General features: G+C 34.0%; 3 protein-coding genes across 6 annotated transcripts; 1 reads left to right on the top strand and 2 right to left on the bottom strand.

The window, feature by feature from the left end:
* Positions 1-659: 659 nt before the first annotated feature.
* On the bottom strand, positions 660-5,756 carry LOC129886489 (ubiquitin-conjugating enzyme E2 28-like). Of its 3 annotated transcripts, none has more exons than XM_055961193.1 (5): positions 5,673-5,756; positions 5,427-5,551; positions 2,653-2,780; positions 1,599-1,703; positions 660-1,075 (listed from the first exon to the last, which is right to left on the bottom strand). In XM_055961193.1, exons 2-5 carry the CDS (start codon positions 5,494-5,496, stop codon positions 932-934), a joined length of 447 nt encoding a protein of 148 aa, XP_055817168.1. In that variant the 5' UTR covers positions 5,497-5,551; positions 5,673-5,756; the 3' UTR covers positions 660-931. The 3 variants fall into 3 exon arrangements, with proteins under 3 accessions (XP_055817168.1, XP_055817169.1, XP_055817166.1); XM_055961194.1 differs by having other exon boundaries at positions 5,670-5,710; XM_055961191.1 differs by lacking the exon at positions 5,673-5,756 and having other exon boundaries at positions 5,427-5,663.
* Positions 5,757-7,663: 1,907 nt separating this feature from the next.
* Positions 7,664-13,894, top strand: LOC129886491 (exosome complex component RRP41 homolog). The gene is made up of 12 exons (XM_055961197.1): positions 7,664-7,794; positions 7,876-7,922; positions 8,064-8,124; positions 10,523-10,561; positions 10,651-10,718; positions 11,698-11,776; positions 11,863-11,899; positions 12,075-12,191; positions 12,302-12,387; positions 12,468-12,557; positions 12,652-12,734; positions 13,557-13,894. The coding sequence occupies exons 1-11, from the start codon at positions 7,741-7,743 to the stop codon at positions 12,703-12,705; spliced, it is 732 nt and encodes a 243-aa protein (XP_055817172.1). The 5' UTR covers positions 7,664-7,740; the 3' UTR covers positions 12,706-12,734; positions 13,557-13,894.
* A 170-nt stretch (positions 13,895-14,064) lies between these two features.
* Positions 14,065-20,694, bottom strand: LOC129886490 (putative glucose-6-phosphate 1-epimerase). 2 transcript variants are annotated; one of them, XM_055961195.1, is made up of 9 exons: positions 20,294-20,694; positions 19,235-19,793; positions 18,938-19,012; positions 18,459-18,527; positions 18,214-18,377; positions 17,575-17,709; positions 17,034-17,136; positions 14,873-14,972; positions 14,065-14,527 (listed from the first exon to the last, which is right to left on the bottom strand). In XM_055961195.1, exons 2-9 carry the CDS (start codon positions 19,343-19,345, stop codon positions 14,346-14,348), a joined length of 939 nt encoding a protein of 312 aa, XP_055817170.1. In that variant the 5' UTR covers positions 19,346-19,793; positions 20,294-20,694; the 3' UTR covers positions 14,065-14,345. The 2 variants fall into 2 exon arrangements, with proteins under 2 accessions (XP_055817170.1, XP_055817171.1); XM_055961196.1 differs by having other exon boundaries at positions 18,471-18,527; positions 20,294-20,692.
* Positions 20,695-21,187: the final 493 nt, after the last annotated feature.

The raw sequence follows: 21,187 nt of genomic DNA on the forward strand, positions 1-21,187 counted from the left end.
TTGAAAGTGATGTTCGTTTCCGCTAATAATATTAATTGTTCAGAGATATATTTAAGCCTTTCCAATTGTTTCAGTTTAAGTAGTTACATACACGGACAGTGTAAATTTAAGTGTGTAATGTGACTGGTCATAATATTTTTAGTATAGGGCCCAGGTTTTGGCCTTTGGAGTTGTTTTCACCATTTCATATTCATGTATATACACCCAGAGACAAAGACAAGACTGAAAATTAGGGAAGAGTCAGTTCAAAATACGTTTAATTGGCTTCAATGATTTCGGTTAACACAACCTCTCAGATGCTCTCTTAAGGGAACAAACATCACTTTTCTAGGACAATGATTCATCGATCAAATGGACAAATACTGACGACCATAAAGGCATAAACACATGCATGCACCGCCAGAAATTATCAGCAAAAGTAACAGGAGGACCTAAGCTAATCTATTGAAATCAATGTTAGCACAAAAAGAAAAAGAAAAACTATACTTACAAAGATGGAATTCAACACGTAGGCTCATTTATCTATTTCATGATTCTTTTATCCAATCTTTCAGTACTTGTGCTGCCATGGTTAGATAAAGCTAGATAATAAGAAGATGAAGATATCCCACCTAAGCGGATGGAATGATAGTTCTCACACAGGTTATAGAGTGTTCATCTGAAGTAACAAACACGATTGGAAATTAAATACCAAAATTTTAAAAGTTTTACACAAACCATTGAAATCAAAGCTGCAACCTTAATCCAGATAAATAAAAACATCCCAGATTTCTTCAAATGTTTGTATCCATATAAGAATATTTTCAAAGCATCTCTTTTTTACTTGGAGAGGACAATGTTTAATGCTATTCTACACTTGTTGATTGGGAGAGTAGAGATAACAGACAAATGAATTCATTTTACAAGGATTCAGACCCTCACATGTAATATCTTAACCCATAGCATACTTCTGGGTCCAAATCCGGGCAGTTGATTCATATTTGGCCCTGTCTGTCTTGTACATGTGAGCAATCTCTGGCACCAGGGGGTCATCAGGGTTTGGGTCCGTCAAAAGTGAGCAAATTGAAAGCAAAACCTGAAGGCAATACAAAAACCTTTTCCCCTTAATGAATTCATCTATATGCACACTTGTAAAAATCAACCAGTTACATTGGTCTAGAACAAAGAGAATACATCAATTCATAAAAAACCATTGATGATACCGTCAGAGAACTGAGACATGATTACATTCAACAACACTGTTGAATGGTAATGGACATCTTACATAGAACTGAACTGTTTTCACCAGTACTTCAACAGCTAGAATTAGAAATAACAAATAGCCCAAAGGAAAAGTCTCGAATTATCTGTAATGTCCAATTAAATTAATTGCTTTTTTAACATGTCAAATTTTATTTCCTATCCAGTTATCCTTCAGATTATTTACTTCTTTTGGCTAATATCCTTCAAGATCATATAAATTGGCTGATGGCTTCAAAATCTATATGCAAGGGCTCTTATCAACCATGACTTCCAAGGTTCTAAAAGAATATTTCTGTTTCTTTAGCTTGCATTAATTCTCAGAAGATAAAAGGTAGCTTGAGAAGTAAAGAACGAACCTTGGAGATAGTTAAGGCAGGGCTCCATTGCTCTTTCAATATGTCCAGGCATATACTGCCATTACTGTTAATATTTGGATGGAAAACTTTTGTCCTAAAAGCAACCTGCAAAGATACATCCATAACTGTGACACAAATAATGTTGACAGGAGAAAAACACATGTATATGTAGGCACACGTCAAAGTTCCACCAAATATTGCCAGATTACTGTCATGGCTGACATGTTGAGTTTTCAAATTTTATTTGATACATACTATGGAAGTGTAAAGACACAGAGAGAGCGAGAGAGAACTATGTTGATATTAACCATGATTTCTTTCCAGAGAGAAGCTATTGCACATTCTCGACCCTTCACCAAGAAGAAATTTGTTTATTCTATAAATGTTGTACTGAGTATTCTGTGCAACTGACTTTACAGGAAGATCCTAGTGTTTTCCATGTTTTTTTTGATAAGGTGTTTTTGATGAAAAATATTCTTCTAGTAAGATGTTTCCCTGGAGTTCCCGCACATGACTCTCAACTTTTAATTAGTAAGTCAGACACCAATAAGCCTAAATTCCATGACAATGCTCCCACTATTCCCTTTGGTCACCTATCAGGGAATCAGGAAAAAAGTCGAGCACATGCAAAATAAACAAACTAATGAATCAACCCCCTCCTAACCTAAAAATCTATTCATTATTTTCTCGACCTCAGCTAGTTCATGTAACTTAAAAATTGACATCTCAACTATCCAACAGGTGTAATCAGCAAAGCCTACAAGAAACTAAACCAGCAATGGATCCACCATTGACACGTCACAAGTTCACAGTCCAGATCTACTTATTCTGTTGAGTGCAATGTCCTCTAAGCTATGCTTCATGAGCAGGAGCTCATTACCAGAAAATCTATACAGACATCCTCATATAGAGTTAAATTAGAAGACATTCAGAATCCAACAGAACTATGCTCCAAGTAATAAACCTGAAAAATAAATAGGGCACCGGCAAACAGCAGAAATAATTACCAAGGCAAAAGTCATTAACTCACAAAGTAATTCGAACCATTTCATACCTTAGGAGGCTTGAAAGGATAATCAGGAGGAAAATGGATAGTAACTAAAAATACACCGCCAGTATAAGGGCTGTCTGGGGGACCCATAATAGTGGCCTGCCAGTGAAACATGTCCTCTCCAACGGGGCCTGTTACACATGGTACAAAGGCAAGGAAGACAATAACAGTCAATGATCGACCACATAGCATGTATTACATCCCTTACAAAGATGCAAGAATATTTACAACCTTGTTGAAGAATTAACAAAAGGACCTACAACACAACTAGAAAAGCTTAAAAGGTATACTAAAGTAGAATCTCTCCAAAGGACAGAAAAAGGTATAGACTCAGATGGAAACAACCATAGCATTTCAGCATTTCAAGAGAAGTAGAAAGAGCTATGATATACATAATGCACTGGGATGACAAAGTAAGACAAATAATTCTCACTGAAAGACATATAGGCAGGTACAACTTTTTATTGCAAAGCTTCAATATGAATGATATAGTTTTCCATCAGCACACGAGGAGATCAAACACAAAGCGGGATGCATGAACAGAATGCACGATGAATGAATGATAAACTATACAGCAAAGCAACACTTCTAATTGCTTCAAGAAATTATACATTGCCATATCAGTTATGTCAAGTATCCACTACGCAAAACCGTCATGTATAAACCTTTTTCTTCTTTTCAAGAGGATAAGTCGCTTCTCCAAATATTAAAAAATAACCAGTAAGCAAATGTGACGGCCTACATTATGGATAAAAAGGAATCACTACAGAAAGCTTTCCAGTCTTCATTAGAAATCCAGAGTGCACTCAGCCAAAATAAGTTTGCGGTCAGCACAAGAAAGAAAAGATCGTATCCAGAAATATGCTGAATGATGGAGCAATAGAGATACTTAAGTTCACTAATTTCTCTTATAGCACTGCCTAAACTATAATGCCTGAGGACTGCTCTTCAAAATCCAGAAAGCACACAAAAGGATGAGAACACAGCACTAGATGATGCTAAAAGAAACTATAGTTGACCTGACATGAGAAGGCTTGTCAAGGGAACCAGGCATGACTGTCCAAGAATTAACCTATTGAAAAATTCAACATATCACTTTTAACAAAAGTTTGAGCATAACCATCTAAAATTATAATGGTAACATGCACAACTGTAGAAGACTTCTTAAAATAAACCTTACAGTTTGCTTTTCCACGTGCTTGCATGGACAATGACGGTTAAATATATTCAGAATTTCGTAGAAATAAAAAAGCTATTTACATTCTGACATAGCATGATTATTTTCCCTTTGAAAGTCTCTGTTGCCTGACAATTGAGTGAAACTTTTTTTTCCCGAGAACCACACAAAGTTTGACTCTCATACAGAAATTATCATGGGAGAAAGCATACTGAATCATGCCCAGTTTTTACCACTTTTAGTTGGCCCAGCTTAGCTGCATAATAGCTTCCCCATATGGAACCAAAAATTACTCTAAAGTACTTGACATTTGCAGATGTCAATTAAATGCAGAGCAGTAAATGAAAGAAGCAAACTTGAGGTGGGCTACATTTTAGATGAATTAAGATTAAGCTCACGTTCCATTCGAGTAAATTTTGAGTTCAAGCTTGTCCAATTAATTGGTAAAGATAGCTGACATGAAGCTTGTTTAAACTCCATATTTTAATCTGTTCTTCTTAGATACAAACAACCAACATGCTAATTAAACTAATCCTTTTCCAGTTATTGGGTAAGTTGGAAACTCTAACCGAAAAGCAAATGACTTTTATACATTTATGAAGGAAAAAGAGGGTAGCAAGTATTGTCCATGTGCACACCGCGAGTGAAACAGAGCTTTCCCAGGTTCTGTTTGACTAACAAACAAGCAACAAAACGAGCTCGAAATTTTTTCAGTTCACAAATAATTGAGACCTGTTCGTGTTTGATGAGTTCTGTTTGTCAACATATTGTTCGCTTACAACTCTAATTAAAGGAAATTGGCAAAGAAGTGTTGGGGTTAATATGATATATATTGAGTATAGAGAAAATGAAAGGCAGAATGGAACAACCTAAAATAAAACTAATAAGCAGGGGCTACAGTACGAAAGTAGATACATAATATAGAGTGTGATCAGACAATCAAAAAACAGAAAATAACAATAACCAGGTAGCATGTGATTGAGAGATTGATTGTGTAGTGAGTGAACAATAAACAATAAAACTTTACAACAACTTCTCAGTTCACTTGCATCACATTATTTTCAGAGTATCAAAATTATTCAATTGATAGAAAGATCCATCAGAGACAACTTAAATAGAGGAGATATTCTTAAAGTTACATTTGTCTTCCATTTCTCTCCAAAATAAAGAGAATGTAGCCTTTGATTTGAATACAAAGATGTTAAGAGAATCCAATTTTCTTTCTATATTACGTTGCAAATCGGCATTCAAAAATTGATCCAGGACGTTAAGTCTAACGACAAATTCTTTACTCTGTTTTTATACTTCAGTCATAGCTAATTTGACTATGGTATCACAAGGAGCCACAATTAAAAAAAATAAATGGAAAAGAGCTATACGAAAAATCAAGTATCAAAACAAGGTATAAAAAAAAGCAAACTATCTCATCAAAATTGAGCCTAAACATTTTATCAAAAAACAAACAAATCAATTTCTTAATCCACTTTAAAGTTTAACCTAATTTGAGTGGCAAATAATAAACAATTAGATATTTACATAAAACATTGATACATAGCATAGTAACATTACTAAAAAATTCAAAACAGGAAATGAAGGATACCTGCGCTGCAAGAGGTAGGAGGATCCTTCTGAAGATCCTTCAGCTCCTTCAATATCCGTTTTGAAGCCATCACAACGAAAAAATAACCGCAAGAAATATCAAAGAGGAGGAGATCGCGATCAAATCTGATATAAACAAAAACAAAAATGCAAGAAAACGCAGATCAGATGCAAGAATTGGCAAGCAAGAATATATGCAGGAACAGGAGGCGTGAAGAACTTGATTAGAGAATCATAGAAATACAACAATTGATTCTCTTCCTTGTTTGTTTCCTAGAGTTGCTGCCTCTTAACGCCAACACCACCCCTTTTTCCCCAATATATTAAAACTATTTATATTACATTTTTAATGCGTTATTGAAAGTATTTGAATTTGTTTTATTCAAAAATTAATATAATAAAATTGTCATTTTATTTATTCTCGAATGTATTAAGTGAAGTAAAAATGGACAAAGAAAATAATTAAAATAAGTGTTTGACTATTTTACCATTATTTATAATTTAAGATATAATATTTGTACACGTGTATTTATAGTGTTCAAAAATAATTATTATTGAAAATAAAATAGAGAAAAAAATAATTTTGCCATTTAAATTAAAACAACAAGTATTTGAGACGGAAAAAATTATGTACCATAGCTATAACTATGCGAATCCACTTTTAGAAAGCAGGTTGAGATGAAAATTTATCAAACTTCCATAAGACTTAATAATGTGACAATTAACATAATGAATTGTCAATGTAGACTCATGTTTTGAGTTGTAATTTGTACTTATTTTGGTAAAGTAGGTGGAATAAGTAAAAAAAAAAAAAGGAAACAACGATGCTTAAATCAAATAAAGATTAGACTAAATTTTGATGAATAAGGTTATCAAATACATATGTGGTGGAAAGTAGTTATATTTGATAGAATAATTCAGACTTACGTAAGCTAATTTTAATAACAATTAAGAAAAGAATTGTTGGTAAAAAAGAAAGATAAAATTTGAGTTAAATCTTTTGTTTTTTGATGTGAATAAAGGAAGGTCCACTCATCTAATTGGTCTCCATTGGGTTGTTGACCCACTGCAGCCTTTCTTAACTTTTGACAACAAAAATCTTCAAAGATAGCTAACTCTATTGACATTATTTTACTTTAAAGAAAATAAACAGTTGATGAAGAACCAAATGATAAAACACATGAAGGTAAGTAATGTTATCTCATTCTGTGAACAAACAACTCGATTTATAACACAGATTCACATAACGGATGATAAATAAGTAAAAATAAAAATTTATAAGTAAAGAATCATATGTTTATAAATTTATAAATAGTTTTATTTTTGAAAAAAATATTTTATTCTAATAAAATAATTTATAGTCATATAAATATTTATAATTTATTTTAAATCATAATTTCTAAAAGTTTTGACTGAATTTCTTATGCTTTATACATCAAATGCATTATATAACTCAAGGACTGATATTATTAAATCACAAGGTATCATGATTATTTCATTCATGTTGCATATTTTATTACTGATGTCTAACAAAATAATTCTTTAGCATTATTTTTATTTCAATATTGAGGAATTTATTTATTTATTTTTATACTTGTAGTATTTTGATTAGTTTGCACATAATTTGACTAATTTTAGGCGTTGCTTATTATCTTTCGCCAACATATATATCAGATTTCAATCTTACAGCAGACGTATTAACTAAATGACAAATGGCACATACAACGCAAGTGATTACCTATTATGATTTTTCATAACCTTGCTATGCCAACTTATGAAACATGCACTTGAAATAATTGTTTGAGTTGAGATATATATCACGAGCGATACAAAATATTCCTCACTTTTATTGGGTTGATTTTTTTTTGCGGAATTTAAAATTTTTGTCTTTTATTCATAAGTGTCTCATATAGAGTTTGATTGATGCGACAATTTCTCCTTCTTATCTATCTAACTTGGACAAATCTAAGGAAATTATCTAATATTTATGCATTCTTAAAAATTAAATACAAAACTTCATAATTTTCTAAATTGTATTGACCATAAATCATACCATATTTGTCAAGAAAAATATTTTTTTGCTCCAATATAAATTCTTGAAAGTTGAACTTATAATTCCATGAAAATTTCGTAGGGCTTAAATTACATATTTTAAGTTTTAGTTTTTTTTTTTTTTCAACTTGAGTAAATAGCAGGGGTAGGCAATAAAAATAAAAATAAATTCCAAATATTGAAAATGTCAAAACCCTGATTACAGCGTGTCTTGTAAAACCTGAGGGGGTTTGCACAATCCCAGTCTTCTCCGGGCGAACAAGATGGAGTACGTTAATCCCGAAGGTCTTCGTTTAGATGGTCGCCGTCCCATGGAGGTTTCTATCTCTCTTTACACTTAGCATTTCTATCTTCATTCTCTTAGCATTACTTTGATTCATCTCTCTTTATACTTTCAGATGAGACAACTTCGTGCTGAAATAGGGGTTGTATCCAGAGCAGATGGGTAACCACTAACACCTCTTTCTATTAACTTAATCTTTACCTCACTTTGTAACTACTTTTTCTTTTTGAGTTAAATTAATTATTCCACAGGCTGAATCTCTTTCTACCTGCAAATGAGTTTGTTTACTATGATTATTTGCAGTTCCGCTTCGTTTGAAATGGGTAATACCAAAGTCATTGCTGCAGTTTATGGTCCTAGGGAGGTAAATTCACCTAACACTCAGTCTGTTGATTCGATGAATCGAATTATTTGTTGTTTGTTGGCATTATCATTTGGTTCTTCATTGATGGGCATGAGAATGGCAAGGCAAGGTGGGTCTGGTGCGGAGAAGCATTCTCCCAATCACAAACCTGCCTCCCTCCCCCTTAATGCTGTTGCACCACATCTCCTTGTATTGTTATCTTAATATTTTTATTTACTCTCATCATGGTTCTGAATTTATAGCATTAAGTATGAACCTTATTAACTTAATGACTAACATCAGTCAAGAAATGAGAAAATAATAAGAAAATGATAAGCTAATGAAATGAAATGTCGTAAAGTATAAAGTAAAAAATAGAAAGGTTAAGAGGGACAAATAGAAGGAAATAAACATTAAGCCCGATGAAAGGACAAAGGGAGCTGAAACCATAAAAAAAACACATAGGAATTGAAAAAGGATGATAGAACCATAAAAAGCATCATGGAAGCCATATTTGATATTCCTTGCATCATGTAATCCATAATAGACAAAATCCTTACCAGCCCTGCCATGTGAAGTTGCCTTCCTAAATAATTCATTGGATATTCTATTGTCCTCATCATTGAGGTTTTCCTTTGATGCAGTAAAGTAATTAATTGATCAGGCATCTGAGATGCCTAACAGAACAAAAGTGAAGATTTTGGTTAGCTTTGGTACATTTTTTTGAGATTCTAGCTGTGATTACCTCCTTCACTATTCCTGGTATCACCCATTGCAATTTGAACCACCTCAAAATCTCACACTACAAGAGAGTTGCCACTGTACAATGTAGGAGGAGGTCCACATCTTCACGTGAATGCTTGCAGATGAAGCACTAACTGCCATATGTAATGCTGTTAGCTTCTGTACATTGAACTGCAACTCCTAAGTAAAATATATTAGTGGAGTTAACCAAGACCTGATCATTGAGCCAACAATATACTTAGTAGTCTGTGTGTGTACTTTTGAACTTGAATCAAACTAAATGGAATGAAATGAACTAATGGTATAACTTCCAGTTTTCTTTTCCTAATACTATTAAATCTTCAATATAGAACAGAGACTTCTATTTAATTATTATGGTTTTGTGCAAATCTATTGCTGTTTCCTTGCTTATAGGTTGAATCATATCATAGGCTCATTTTCGTGTCATTTTCTGCAGTTATTACTTATCACATGAGTAAGTTCAGTTGTCAAGAGAATGGCATGGTTGTAGATTATCCTAAATTTGCTAATCATAGCTTTATCTTTAAGGTTATGCCTGACTTTTATCCAAAGTCAACTGAGTAGCTGGGGAATGATTTTAACAATAAACTTCTATTAAATTTAATTGGTTAACACGTGTGCTAGAATAAGGAATTTATTGAGATTGATTCAGGTGAAGTATTTTTGTTTGAGTTAATATTAGCTCGCTGATAAAGGTTATTAGCCTAGCAGGAAAAAAGGGAAGTAAGATAGTGCTATTGTAGAAGACCTGTGTAAATTCGCACTTCTTCCGTTTTGAAAACTTGTCAATTTGCGAAGTACGACTGTGAATTAGTGCTTGCCTTCAGGCATCTTCTCCATGATTTATTTGATTTGTTGTCTTTGCGTCAGTTGGTCTTTCAGCAATAATTTTATTGAATGAATAGTAAAAAAAGCAGAAAAGAGCAGATACATTACTAGGCTGTAAACTTTATCACGGGGACTTAAGAGTATCTTGATTCACTAGGAGTTAAAAGTTTGAAATGCATATTAGTTATGTCTAAATGCCAATTACTGTCTTCAACATAGAAAGTGTTATGTAGAAGAAGTGTTTATCAAGGATTAGCATAAACAGGAGAAATTGTGCAAAGGATGTAATTATGCACTAAAATCAATTGTTGTATGTGCTAGCATGTCAAAGTTATAGCTCTCAATGAAACTTCTGTTGCCGCTTAAAATGGATAGTGTCTGTGGAAGTTTAGTTTGAATTTAAGGATCCTAATCATGTTGAGTGCGTAGTATGGATGCATCATTGCAGCAAACTGCTTAGAACGACATTAAGCTCAATCATAGAAGATGTCATCCAGTCCAGTTTTTGCAGAAGAAAGCTCCTAAAGATACTGGATGTTGCAATTGTAGATGATCAAATTAGTGCCTGTTGTCCGTAGGTGCTCAGTGCATTGAACATCCATCAAGGAAAATGAGGGAAAATTTACAGTCGATGATTTTATTTTTTGAAGTCACAGAGTATCACACTGGTATGCAAATTGGATAGATATCTGTATGCAGGTGTATATGCATATTTACAAAAAGTATCTAATCACTACCACTGTGATCAATGATAAGGATATTGGTCTTAGTTTTGCTCTATATAAAGGTTCATTCAAATGTCTCAATTGTTAGTTTCATCATTCAGGTTCAGAACAGGAGCCAACAGATGAATGACCAGGCACTGGTAAACTACCTTTCATGATGAATTTTTTTACTGCAAGATGTATAACCTTAACAGTGAGATGATATGATGTTTACTTGCCACTCTTTAAGGTACGTTGCGAGTATAGCATGGCTAATTTCAGCACTGGCGATCGCCGGAGAAAAACAAAGGGCGACAGGTGATTCCATGTTATCTTGTCATTCATTTTTTCCTTCTATTTTTATGTGTTTTCACCCATGCGATGATATCATCTTGCTCTGCTGACAGTTCCATTATTTTAAAAAAAATCTGCATCTGTGCTTGAAAATTCAATGGACAATATCCTACAGAACTGGTGGTGGTAGAAGAACAGTTAGCCCAGCTCTGAACTGAAGCTGTTTAGTGGTTCAAAAGATGGAAGGCATATAGAGCACTTACGGTTATTGGGTGGATAAGAAAGCATATGCTATAGATGCTGGGCTTTTGGGGGTAATTGGTAAGGGCGTAGCTAGTGACGTATGGATTTGGCACACGTCATGGGTTCAAACCCTGCCTCAGACACAAGCCTGGTATTTAAGTGGGAAGGGTAGAGGGCTGGCTTCCACCCAGTTTTAAACCTTGTGCCATTAGTCCTCGGCGATTCTTGGTTATTTAAAAAAGAAAATATTCTATAACCTAATGGAAGACTTTGGGACTGTTCAGGCACTGGTCCAGCCAAGAAAGATGATGCTAGGATACTGGGATAGTAACTGTAGCCTGTAATAGAAAGAGAAGCAGATCTTAGGAATACTTGTAGTGCCCAAAATATAATCTTTTATGGTAAGGCAGCTGAACAAATTTTCCACAGACAATGCAAAAATTATCTTGAAATGAAGCTAGGTAGTAAACACAGTTCATGAATTACTAATCTTAGTACGTCCCCCCCACCACCTCCACCCTACCCCCACCGCCCTATTTTTATTTTTATTTTTTTAAAAAAAACTAATCTGAGTACTTCAATTCTTAGTTTATCACATATATGATTACCTACAATTAACCAAGAAAAATTATTCAATCTATGATTATTATTTTTACGGAGAAATTATTAAATCTATGATTACCAACAATTAACTAAGAAAATCTGTGTTACTTCTGGTTACACGGTGTCATTTTAATGATACCTTTGTTTTCAATTTTAGGAGATCCACAGAGATATCTCTTGTTATTCGCCAGACAATGGAAGCTTGCATATTGACACACCTGATGCCTCGCTCTCAGGTTCAGTGGTCCACATAATATCTTTAACTTGAATAAGTTATGGAGTCTGACCTCCATTTACAATTTCTTGATATTTTGCTTTTCAGATAGACATTTATGTCCAAGTTCTCCAAGCAGACGGAGGTAAGCAGAACGGTGTTTTAGTGTTCTATTCTTCTGTTGTTCTCCTTCAGAATCAATCAGAAATTCAGAATAGATATTTAGCTGTCTGGCACTGCATGCAGCCCATATTTTGCAGTTCTTCTATTTTATTTTCCCTCTAGAAGTGCATTCTAACTAAGTTTAGTGCATTATTTAGGTACAAGATCAGCATGCATAAATGCTGCCACACTGGCACTAGCTGACGCGGGTATTCCCATGCGTGATCTCGTCACATCATGCAGTGCTGGATACCTGAATAGCACACCTCTTCTTGGTAAATTAATTCTGAAAATTTAGTTGATTTTCCAGTTCTTTATTTCAAAAATATCATTCTTTTCCAGTATTAATATGTGAATGATGTAGTTGAGATTACTCGTTAAACAGATCTAAACTACTTGGAAGATAGTGCTGGAGGCGCTGATGTCACTGTAGGAATTTTACCTAAGTTGGACAAAGTGACCCTTTTGCAGGTTTGTTGACTCCTATTGTCAGTAACGAATGAATAAGGCTTTTGGCCTGGTGAATCGATGAATAACCTTTTGTGCTGCAGATGGATGCTAAACTACCAACTGATATTTTTGAAAATGTCATGCAATTAGCAGTTGAAGGCTGCAAAGCAGTGGAAAGCCACATCCGAGAAGTAAGACTGACTACTCATTGCCTTCTTACCTACTTGGTATAATTGTTTCTTTAAAATTTTCTACTTTCAGCATCTCCTGTTGCTCTTTTTGTAGATATTGTTAGAAAATGCCCAGACATTGGTGATTCGCCAAGGGTACGGCTCTTAACAAGCTGAGGAACGTTTATTGAGTTTTTGGTAAGATGATACTCTTCCAGATTATCTAATGCTGGTGAACTTTTTTGGTCAAGATTGCTAATGTTTTTCTCGAGGAAAATGAGAAGCAAAGAAAATTTGTCTTGCTTGTTTCTTCCATATTATTCTTGAAGCATTCTTTCTCTCATTTTCCCGGGCGGAGGGGGGTTAAGAGTGGCTTTTAGAATCGAAAAATATGTTCAGTCATGAGTGGCTACATGTGAAAGCTTTTGCTTCTTCCTTTCCTTCTGCTGGCAAGTAGCCCTCCTTTTTTCCTGTAGTTCAGGATTCCCTCTCTATGCCCATATCTATTTAGTCAAAAGGCTAGTTCAATCGCTCTGAGGAAGTACTATAACTTGAATCAATATCTCTAATAGGGTGATATCAGGCCTTCTGTGAGATATCCAGGCTAGTCCGTACTCTAACGAGTTCATTTAATTAGTTTTATGGAGATGGATAATATATGGCGGAATCTTTTATTTAAGAAAACGAAAGGTCTTGTCATCTTCTAGCATAAATTGGTAATCTTCAGGTTTAACATAGTAAAATGGTGCCTCAAATTTTTCTCTGCATGCTGTTTCTGGAGTTGCATTTAATTGGGAAAAAGGGTACTATATGAAAACAGCCACTTGCCACTAGGACTACAATCTGTAAACCAATTAAGAAAGTGCAATCTATATTTGAATCACAACGTAATCTAATTCTTCTACCTTTTCTGCATGATACAATACGCAAAAAATCAGTCTTCCTTTTCCTGTTATTTAAAGCAGGAGGTACTTATCTATGCAGATTCTTTGACCCTTAGTTTATTCTGCTTGTTTCCAGTTTGCTGCAAATCCCAAAGGGAAAAAAGGAGTCCTGGATTTGCTGCTGCAATTTTTTCAAACAATGGTAGATCAAAAAGTGCTACCGAGCAGCAAATTTTTTCAAACAATGGTAGATCAAAAAGTGCTACCATTCGGTGAGGGCTTGTGGAGAAATGATTTTTCCTAGTGTTTCTTGACTTTGCCTATTGTCTTTTCTGTCATGTTACAGTGCTTGTAGGATGTGTATTTACTGATCCCTCTTAAAATTGATGATTAATGTGGAAGTTAGAAGTTATTTTGGAAAGTATTGAAGAAGTTTATGGTAATTGGTATGGTCTTTTTCTAATTTCAGTACAAGGATTTTGCATTTTAATCTAAATACAGGAAGTGTTGTTATGAAGGTGTTTGGACCAATATCCATCCAGATCTTTCGAGATTAAGGCAAAATAGCTTTAAACGCAACGTTCAATAAAAAGATATGGTGACAGCAACGAATCAAGCTATTCTGTATAATTTCCAAACCACAGTAGTTTAATCCTCTCTTCACCAAAATGAAATTCACTCATCAACACAGAACCAGTTGCACAATCCTGGAAATACTAATGCAATGCAAACAACTTTACTCATCAAAAAACAAAACACCAAGCAGCCATTCTAAAAAAACGATAGGCTTTGGTGGCTCTAATGTATAAACACCTCATAACATCATCATTAACAAGCAAATAAACCTAGTATAGAGTTTAAAGTTCCTCATTAAGCTGTAAGCTGCTGAGCGTTACTAAAATGTTTCTCCTGAGACTTAGAAGGATCAAAGATCACAAAAACTCGATGGTACAGCCACAAGCTCAACACGACCGGTCCATTCCTCTCCTGGCTTCAATGTGATGGGTTTCTCTATTGCTGCTCCATCAACACAAAGCATTTGCTTATACTCATCGTCGCCAAAATCTGCCATTGCTTTGGCTTTCTTCTCCCATGGATTCCACACCACTGAAAAAGGACAAAGATACCAAAACGTTTTAGCTATACAAATTATAGTTGGTAGGATCTTTCATGCCTCTTTGGCAACTTATATCATCATATGCTATAATGCATCAAAAGTGTCTATAATACTACAAAATAAATCGTCAACATCCTAAGTCCTTGTATTGATGCTATATTCTTTGCCAATGGAGGAAGTACCTCTCTCGAGATTACAGATATTATCAGGTATGCGTGACTAGAGATACTGAAGTAAATCATGGTAAAAATATAGCCTTAAGGGTACACCAAACGTTAGTGGATACTTCCAAATGAGGACATTATCTCCCTCCATGTTAAATTGAAGATACTCACCAGTATCTGGCAATCCTTCCTTCCTTATCAGATATGTTCGTTTCCTTTCATGATCAAGAACAGCGATGCGATTTGGAGAACTAAGGTAGACACGGTCCATCTGCAAGAAACATAAATACTTCTTAATCCAACAATAAAAGGAACACCTAAGTATTTCAATTTCTTCAAATAAAATTCAGAAACAACATAAGATGTTAAGAAACGATTAAGAGGACTGAGGTATGCATGCAAAAAGCATTTTCTTTCATGTGTATTAAATCAGATGTAAATAAAAAAATTCAAGTGATTATCAATAAATATAGCTAGAGCAAAATGTTTAAAATGTCAGAATTAATTTACTTACATCAAGACAGTGTCTATTTGGGAACAATTCTCATTAAAGAAAAGAATATCCGAAGGATTGACAAAGTTCAATCAATGTCTAACCAATTGAAGTTCCTATCTTCGGAATTTGAAGGAACTTCAATTGGCGAGACAAGGATTAAGCTTTGTCAACCCTTGGGATGTTCTTTTCTTTGTTTTGTCTCGGCTCAGAATCGAATCTGAGACCTCATGGTGCCCAACCCACTTCATTAACCACTAGGCCACAACCCTTGGATGCATGTAAGTATATAGTTCTAACCTTTTGACAATTTGCTCTAGCTATAACTGTTGATAATAATTACTTGAAGTTTCTTGTATTTGTATTATTTTTTTTACCTCTAATTTAGTAAAGCATGAAAGAAATCCCAATTTGCTTGCATACCTTCGTCCTCTTAATCTGTTTGCTTCAAGTAGATTAAGGACTAAGGAGAGACTGCAAGGACATTGTCTAGACAATTAGCTTTAGAGCTATAATGGAGTAAATGGCCATAAACATCCCTCAATTATACCCAATGTTAAGCTACATCCTTGCCCTATCACAATAAGTAAAAAGCATCCCTAAACTATCCCAAAACTTACAAGTTACATCCTTCCGTTAGTTTTATGTTAAGAAATAACGGGTTCAACCAGAAGCACATAACTATCCCACAAATCCAATACTTTTGCCACCTTCCTATGTTATGCCACTTGGGACATGAAAGCTGGAGCTAACTCTAAAAAGATTCAGCACACCTTAATATCAAATTAATACATTGTTGTTCAGTTGTACTGTTGTAGAAACAAAACATTAATACAATAATATTCTTACCAAAAATGACGAGGATACCTATATCTTTGTTATTTTCAACACGTGAATGATTGGATTATTAGTAAACTTTTAAATTGTTTTATGAATTCCAAGTGAGTAACTATTATTTTACACATAAAAAACTTCAAGTTATAAAGGTAAAAGACGAATTATGCATATCTCATTTACACACGAAGTAAACTATTTTTATTTTTTTTGAAATTGGTAATGTAACACACGAAGTAAAATATTAATTATAAAATCCTTCACAAGGTAGGGGTAAGACTGTGTACACACCGCCCTTTCCGTACCCACTTATAGAATTACACTGAATATATTGTTCTTGTTGTAAAAAACAAATTATGTATCTCATTTTCACACGATATTATATTTACTTTGTCTGAACATTAAAATTGGAATAATATAGATGAGAAGCTTTTTAAAAATCTTAAATTAATCTCACCAAACATGTATCCACTTCTTCCCATCTATATTTTTCCAAATGATGAAAACGAAAGAAACGTCAATAACTAGCCAGCTTATGTTTTTGCTCCTTGCTGAAGAAGCTAGGAAGAGGGGACGATAATGGTAGATTTGAAGGGATAAGTCACATGCATGGCACATTTTCTGTTTGGAGCTGCTTCCTTCTACTAGTTTTGCGTCTTTTACGGCGTTCAAGGATGTTATTTATTCATTATTATAATATAAGGATGTAGTTCAAGTTTCAGTTATAGTTAAGGGATGTTTTTATCCATTTACTCTACACTAATGCTACTTTGTTCAATTTGGAATTGATCTGACATTCTGACTACTGTGGTTACATAGAGCACAAAAAGGATCACTCCTTGTCTTTCTCAGGGCTCATTATAAAGGGTCGTCCAAGATTGTGATAGTCTTATATATAGCCATTCTTGAAGATATCTTAAAGATGCCACCATGAATGATGATATTTCATCTTTCATCTATAACAACTAAGTTTGGAGATTATGTAGCTGGTATTGAAATATATACCTCAGATTCAAAAGTTATGGCATCTCCTTGTTCTGTAAAGCGTTCTTTCTGACACAGGTTGTCCAGATAGTCCAGTGTTTCTAAACCTTCAATCCTTATTTCACTGTGAATAAGATTCAAGTAATAGTCTTAAGATATTGGAAAAAACAAGTCATTAAATTATTGTGCAACACACAATATAATGACGATATAAAACAAAATTGCTGTCTTCTCTGAAATTTGAACTGCTGCAGAAAAAATATACGACAATGTCGTGGAACTGATAAACTCATAAATGCTTCCAACATCAATAGAAATGTTGATAAACAGGAGAAAGCTCCTTCTCTTATAGGAGAGGGGCTATTGAATGAAAAAGAATCGTTCAAGAAGTGTGAGAAAAAAAATCATAAAAGAAATAGTTTCAACAAAAGCCTCGGGCGATGAACGAAAGTCTGCTTTAATAAAGTAGCTTGCAGAAACCTTAAGAAGGGACAGAGGGGCAAAGGTATAAAGGTACGACAATGCAGCCCAGTTACAAAAGAACAAAAAGGGAATAACATACCTTATGTCGGAAACAGAGAAGTATGTATGATAAGCAAATGAGAAGCTGAATTGTTTGCCATTAATGTTTCTGATACGAGATATCAAGGACAAGCTTCCATCTGATGCCAGCGTAACCCGGAGGCGGAACTCAAAACTAGAAGGTATTAATGAAGAGACTCATCAGTAACTTCAAAAGCTATAACTGTAAGAAACCAAATAAGCATAAAACTGACTTTTGACATGAAATACAGTCAAAAGTTGACATCCATTTCTAGCATGGAAGTACTTCCCTTTCCTATCTATCTATGAATTACTTTTGACATCATGGTCACAATAACATAGGTACTATAATTCAGCAGAAAATAATCTCGAGAGCTTCCAATTTAATGAAATCGAAAGCATCCCACTTCCAAGTTAGCTAATTTAAGTCTGTTCTTTCATGTCCTTTTCATCTTTGATATTTATATAGGAGCTGATTTTATGATCACGTTCTCGTGAAGTCATTTTCAAAAGCAAAGAGGATTTTGAGATATAAAGATTATATGCATTCAACTTAAAACAATCGCAGATTTTGATATGGACAATGAATTGCTTTTGATTCAATATCTAAAGCTCCGTACTGGAACCAACTACAGTTTGTTAGGCTTGAAGACCATACCCGTGGGGCCAGAACTTCAGATCATCTTCTGAAGGTTTGAGCAGCAAGTCAATGAAGGATTTTCCTTGTGGGTCATATGAGTATAAAGATGGAGGGTCATCCTCAATGGTCCAGATTCTGTTTCTTGTGAATCCAAGTTGCTCAAGTGAACCACCATTTCCATACTGCAGCATAATTAAGATAATCAAACAAAATGTTGGGCAGAACTCACTGAAAGAAATTCAAGAAGATAGATAGAATTGCACATTCAAAGGTACCTGTGGAAAGCAAGCAGAGATTCCTCCTCGTGTAGCTTTTGGAGACTTGAAGATGCTCTAAAACATAAGAGCAAAATTAGAATAAGAAACAGAATCAGCTTTCACACTTATTCAATTACAAATACAGCTTTTCGCTAAGCACATAGCATTGCAATTTGCAATTAATAGATGATTTAATAAGTATCTTGCCTACATCAAACATCAAATTGAAATTGTAGGACTAAACACCCTCAATGAGTCAACTTTGCACATTTTGCTGTCTCGTCTACAACATTGGAGAAACCTCTAGTTCCAACCCTTACACCAGAGACAAAGTGATATAGAACTTAAAGGAACTTTATAAAATAAAATAAAAAATAAAACTTAAAGAAAAAAGCTCAAATCCTAGAAGTTATAGATCTCAATCACTAGCCAAAATACTAGTTTTACTCACAAGAATTAACTGCTAGTAAAATGGAAAACCTCACCTTACTGCTATTGAATAGGAGCTCTTCCCCTCGGTCATTCCGCCAAGAAGTAACTTGTCCTCCTTGCAAGCTAACCTGAATCAAGGGAAACTGTCAATAATCATTGAGGGTTGGGGGAAGTACTGGTCTGCTAAAAGGAGATCCCACTCCAATTACAGCAGTTCAATGAAACTAACGACTATGTAATTGATCGAAGATTTCAAAGGTGATTTCCTTCATAAATGATCCAACAGATGCACTTAGAATCATCAAGTCATTAGATCTAATTAAAGTAACAGGGAGTTTACAGAATCTAACCCGTGCAGAGGCACCCTGAAGGTTCCGAAGCACAACCTGTTCAATCCCATTCCAATCTTTTGTTACTTCAGTTGCTGCTGTATGATCCCAGACTGCTGCATAGTGCCCCATTTGCAAAGCACTTCTGCCCTTGGTTCACAATATCTCTAAGAGAAAGCCTTGAAAACCCTTACTATACTATTTGAACCTAAAACTGCTTCCAACAATGAATCAACCGGACAAATGCCTCCAGTATATATATATATATATACGATTTTTTCAACTATCTTAAACACAATCCTTCCTGAAATCTTGTAATCTAGTAAACCCAAAAATACCAAAAGTCTTCAACAGCAGTCTGTCTTTTCTATTCTGAACTTTCTCACAAACTCTCACATTCAATGTAAAATTACTCAAATTAAACCTTCTTTTATCAGCAAATCAAACTTCTAACTTGAACAACAAAAAGCAACATCATCTTCTTAAGCTGCCCAAAGAAACCAACAAAATGTGACATTTGGCAACTGCGTAGAAGTACCCAAATCCTAGCTAAATTCACGGTGCCGCATGTGATATTTACCTAAGGAAAAAGACAAGTAAATCTTGTAAGTTAATGAAGTAACAAACATACAAAAAGTTACAATTTTTTACTTTAATAGTGAGCTTCTATTACAAGTTCTCTAACCTAGACCACAAAATTCTCAAAAAAAGATAAAATCCCAAGTCCCAATTCAAATCTCGAGTTCCAAAAATTTCAACAGATTCAGTAAAATCAAGAATTGTCTTTTTTCGCACCCCCATTAACCTAAAATTTCGGACAACCCCATTTGTAAAAAAATAGTAGTGAAAATGTACCTCATATTTCCAGAAATCACCAACTAAACTTCCAAAAAAAAGAAAACCCCATTTCAAGGAAGCAACAAAATATGAATAAAATAAAGGAAAACCATAAAGATCTAGACTTTATTCAATGCACAGAGTGTAATGCAAACAAGCTGGAAGAAGAAGTTAACAGTGCATTAATTAACAGCAATTAAGACTTAAAAACACAGATAATAAAGAATAATAAAGTTGTTAAACCTTAGTTATAGCAGGCAAATCTTGAAAACTTTGCAAGAGACTTAAGTATAATACTGCATTAACAATTAATGGGTGACGCAAAAATTGAATCCTTTTTTTTTTTTCTTGGCTGCGCAGGAGGGAGAGATAGGAAGAAAAAGGTACAAGTTGTTGTGAAAATTGTTCAAGATTTTTTGCAAATAAAAAAGGGAGGGATTTTTGGGAGATGCGAAGAGGTGCGACTACAAGTGACGATTCAATTTTCAAATAAAAGAAGTTAAAACAAATGAGAGGTTGTTTTGGAGGGATATGAAATTGAAATTACGAATTTTGTTAAGGATATTTAGAAATTGTTTGGTATATGCATGGGTTTTAAGTATTTATTATTATAAAATAGTTCTTCACGAAAGATAAAATTTAGTTTTGAGGAGGGAAAGAAAAGATAAGAGAAAAGGAGTTGAATGAATTTGTGTTTAACCAAAATAGGGTATATATATATAAGTGTTTTTTCAACCGCTAGTTAATTTTTAGTGATAGATTATTTGATTGCATTAAAACAAATAAAATAATTTAATATATAATATGTAAATGTAAAAAAAAAAAAACCAAAAGAAAAAGGATTTTTACACATCAATGATGGAGATAACACATCCAAACACAATTACTTTCAAATGTTGAAGGTTGTTTGTTATGTATTATTTTATATAAGATTGAGTTACATAAAATTTAATTATTTATGTATTAGCTATTTCATCTAAATATAATATTACTTATATATGATCTAAAGCTACCAAACAACTTTTCATTTTTTCGATTTTAACTTTAAGTACAATATTGATTTTTTTTTCTTTCTAAATATCACATAATTCATGTCCAAACGTTTATTTAATATATATGGTTGCTTAATTTAATTTA

This window comes from Solanum dulcamara, chromosome 4, assembly GCF_947179165.1.
Source record: "Solanum dulcamara chromosome 4, daSolDulc1.2, whole genome shotgun sequence".
Lineage (NCBI taxonomy): Eukaryota > Viridiplantae > Streptophyta > Magnoliopsida > Solanales > Solanaceae > Solanum > Solanum dulcamara.

Excerpts from the sequence above, each read along its gene's own strand:
- LOC129886489 (XM_055961193.1), bottom strand. The coding sequence starts at position 5,496 with ATGGCTTCAAAACGGATATTGAAGGAGCTGAAGGATCTTCAGAAGGAT. Across the intron at positions 1,704-2,652 it reads ATCCTTTCAAGCCTCCTAAG|GTTGCTTTTAGGACAAAAGT; the intron begins GTATGAAATGGT and ends GTATCTTTGCAG. Across the intron at positions 1,076-1,598 it reads CTGCCTTAACTATCTCCAAG|GTTTTGCTTTCAATTTGCTC; the intron begins GTTCGTTCTTTA and ends TATTGCCTTCAG.
- LOC129886491 (XM_055961197.1), top strand. The coding sequence starts at position 7,741 with ATGGAGTACGTTAATCCCGAAGGTCTTCGTTTAGATGGTCGCCGTCCC. Across the intron at positions 7,923-8,063 it reads GTTGTATCCAGAGCAGATGG|TTCCGCTTCGTTTGAAATGG; the intron begins GTAACCACTAAC and ends GATTATTTGCAG. Across the intron at positions 10,719-11,697 it reads AGAAAAACAAAGGGCGACAG|GAGATCCACAGAGATATCTC; the intron begins GTGATTCCATGT and ends TTTCAATTTTAG.
- LOC129886490 (XM_055961195.1), bottom strand. The coding sequence starts at position 19,345 with ATGGGGCACTATGCAGCAGTCTGGGATCATACAGCAGCAACTGAAGTA. Across the intron at positions 19,013-19,234 it reads TTCAGGGTGCCTCTGCACGG|GTTAGCTTGCAAGGAGGACA; the intron begins GTTAGATTCTGT and ends CCCTTGATTCAG. Across the intron at positions 14,973-17,033 it reads CCATAACTTTTGAATCTGAG|ATGGACCGTGTCTACCTTAG; the intron begins GTATATATTTCA and ends TGTTTCTTGCAG.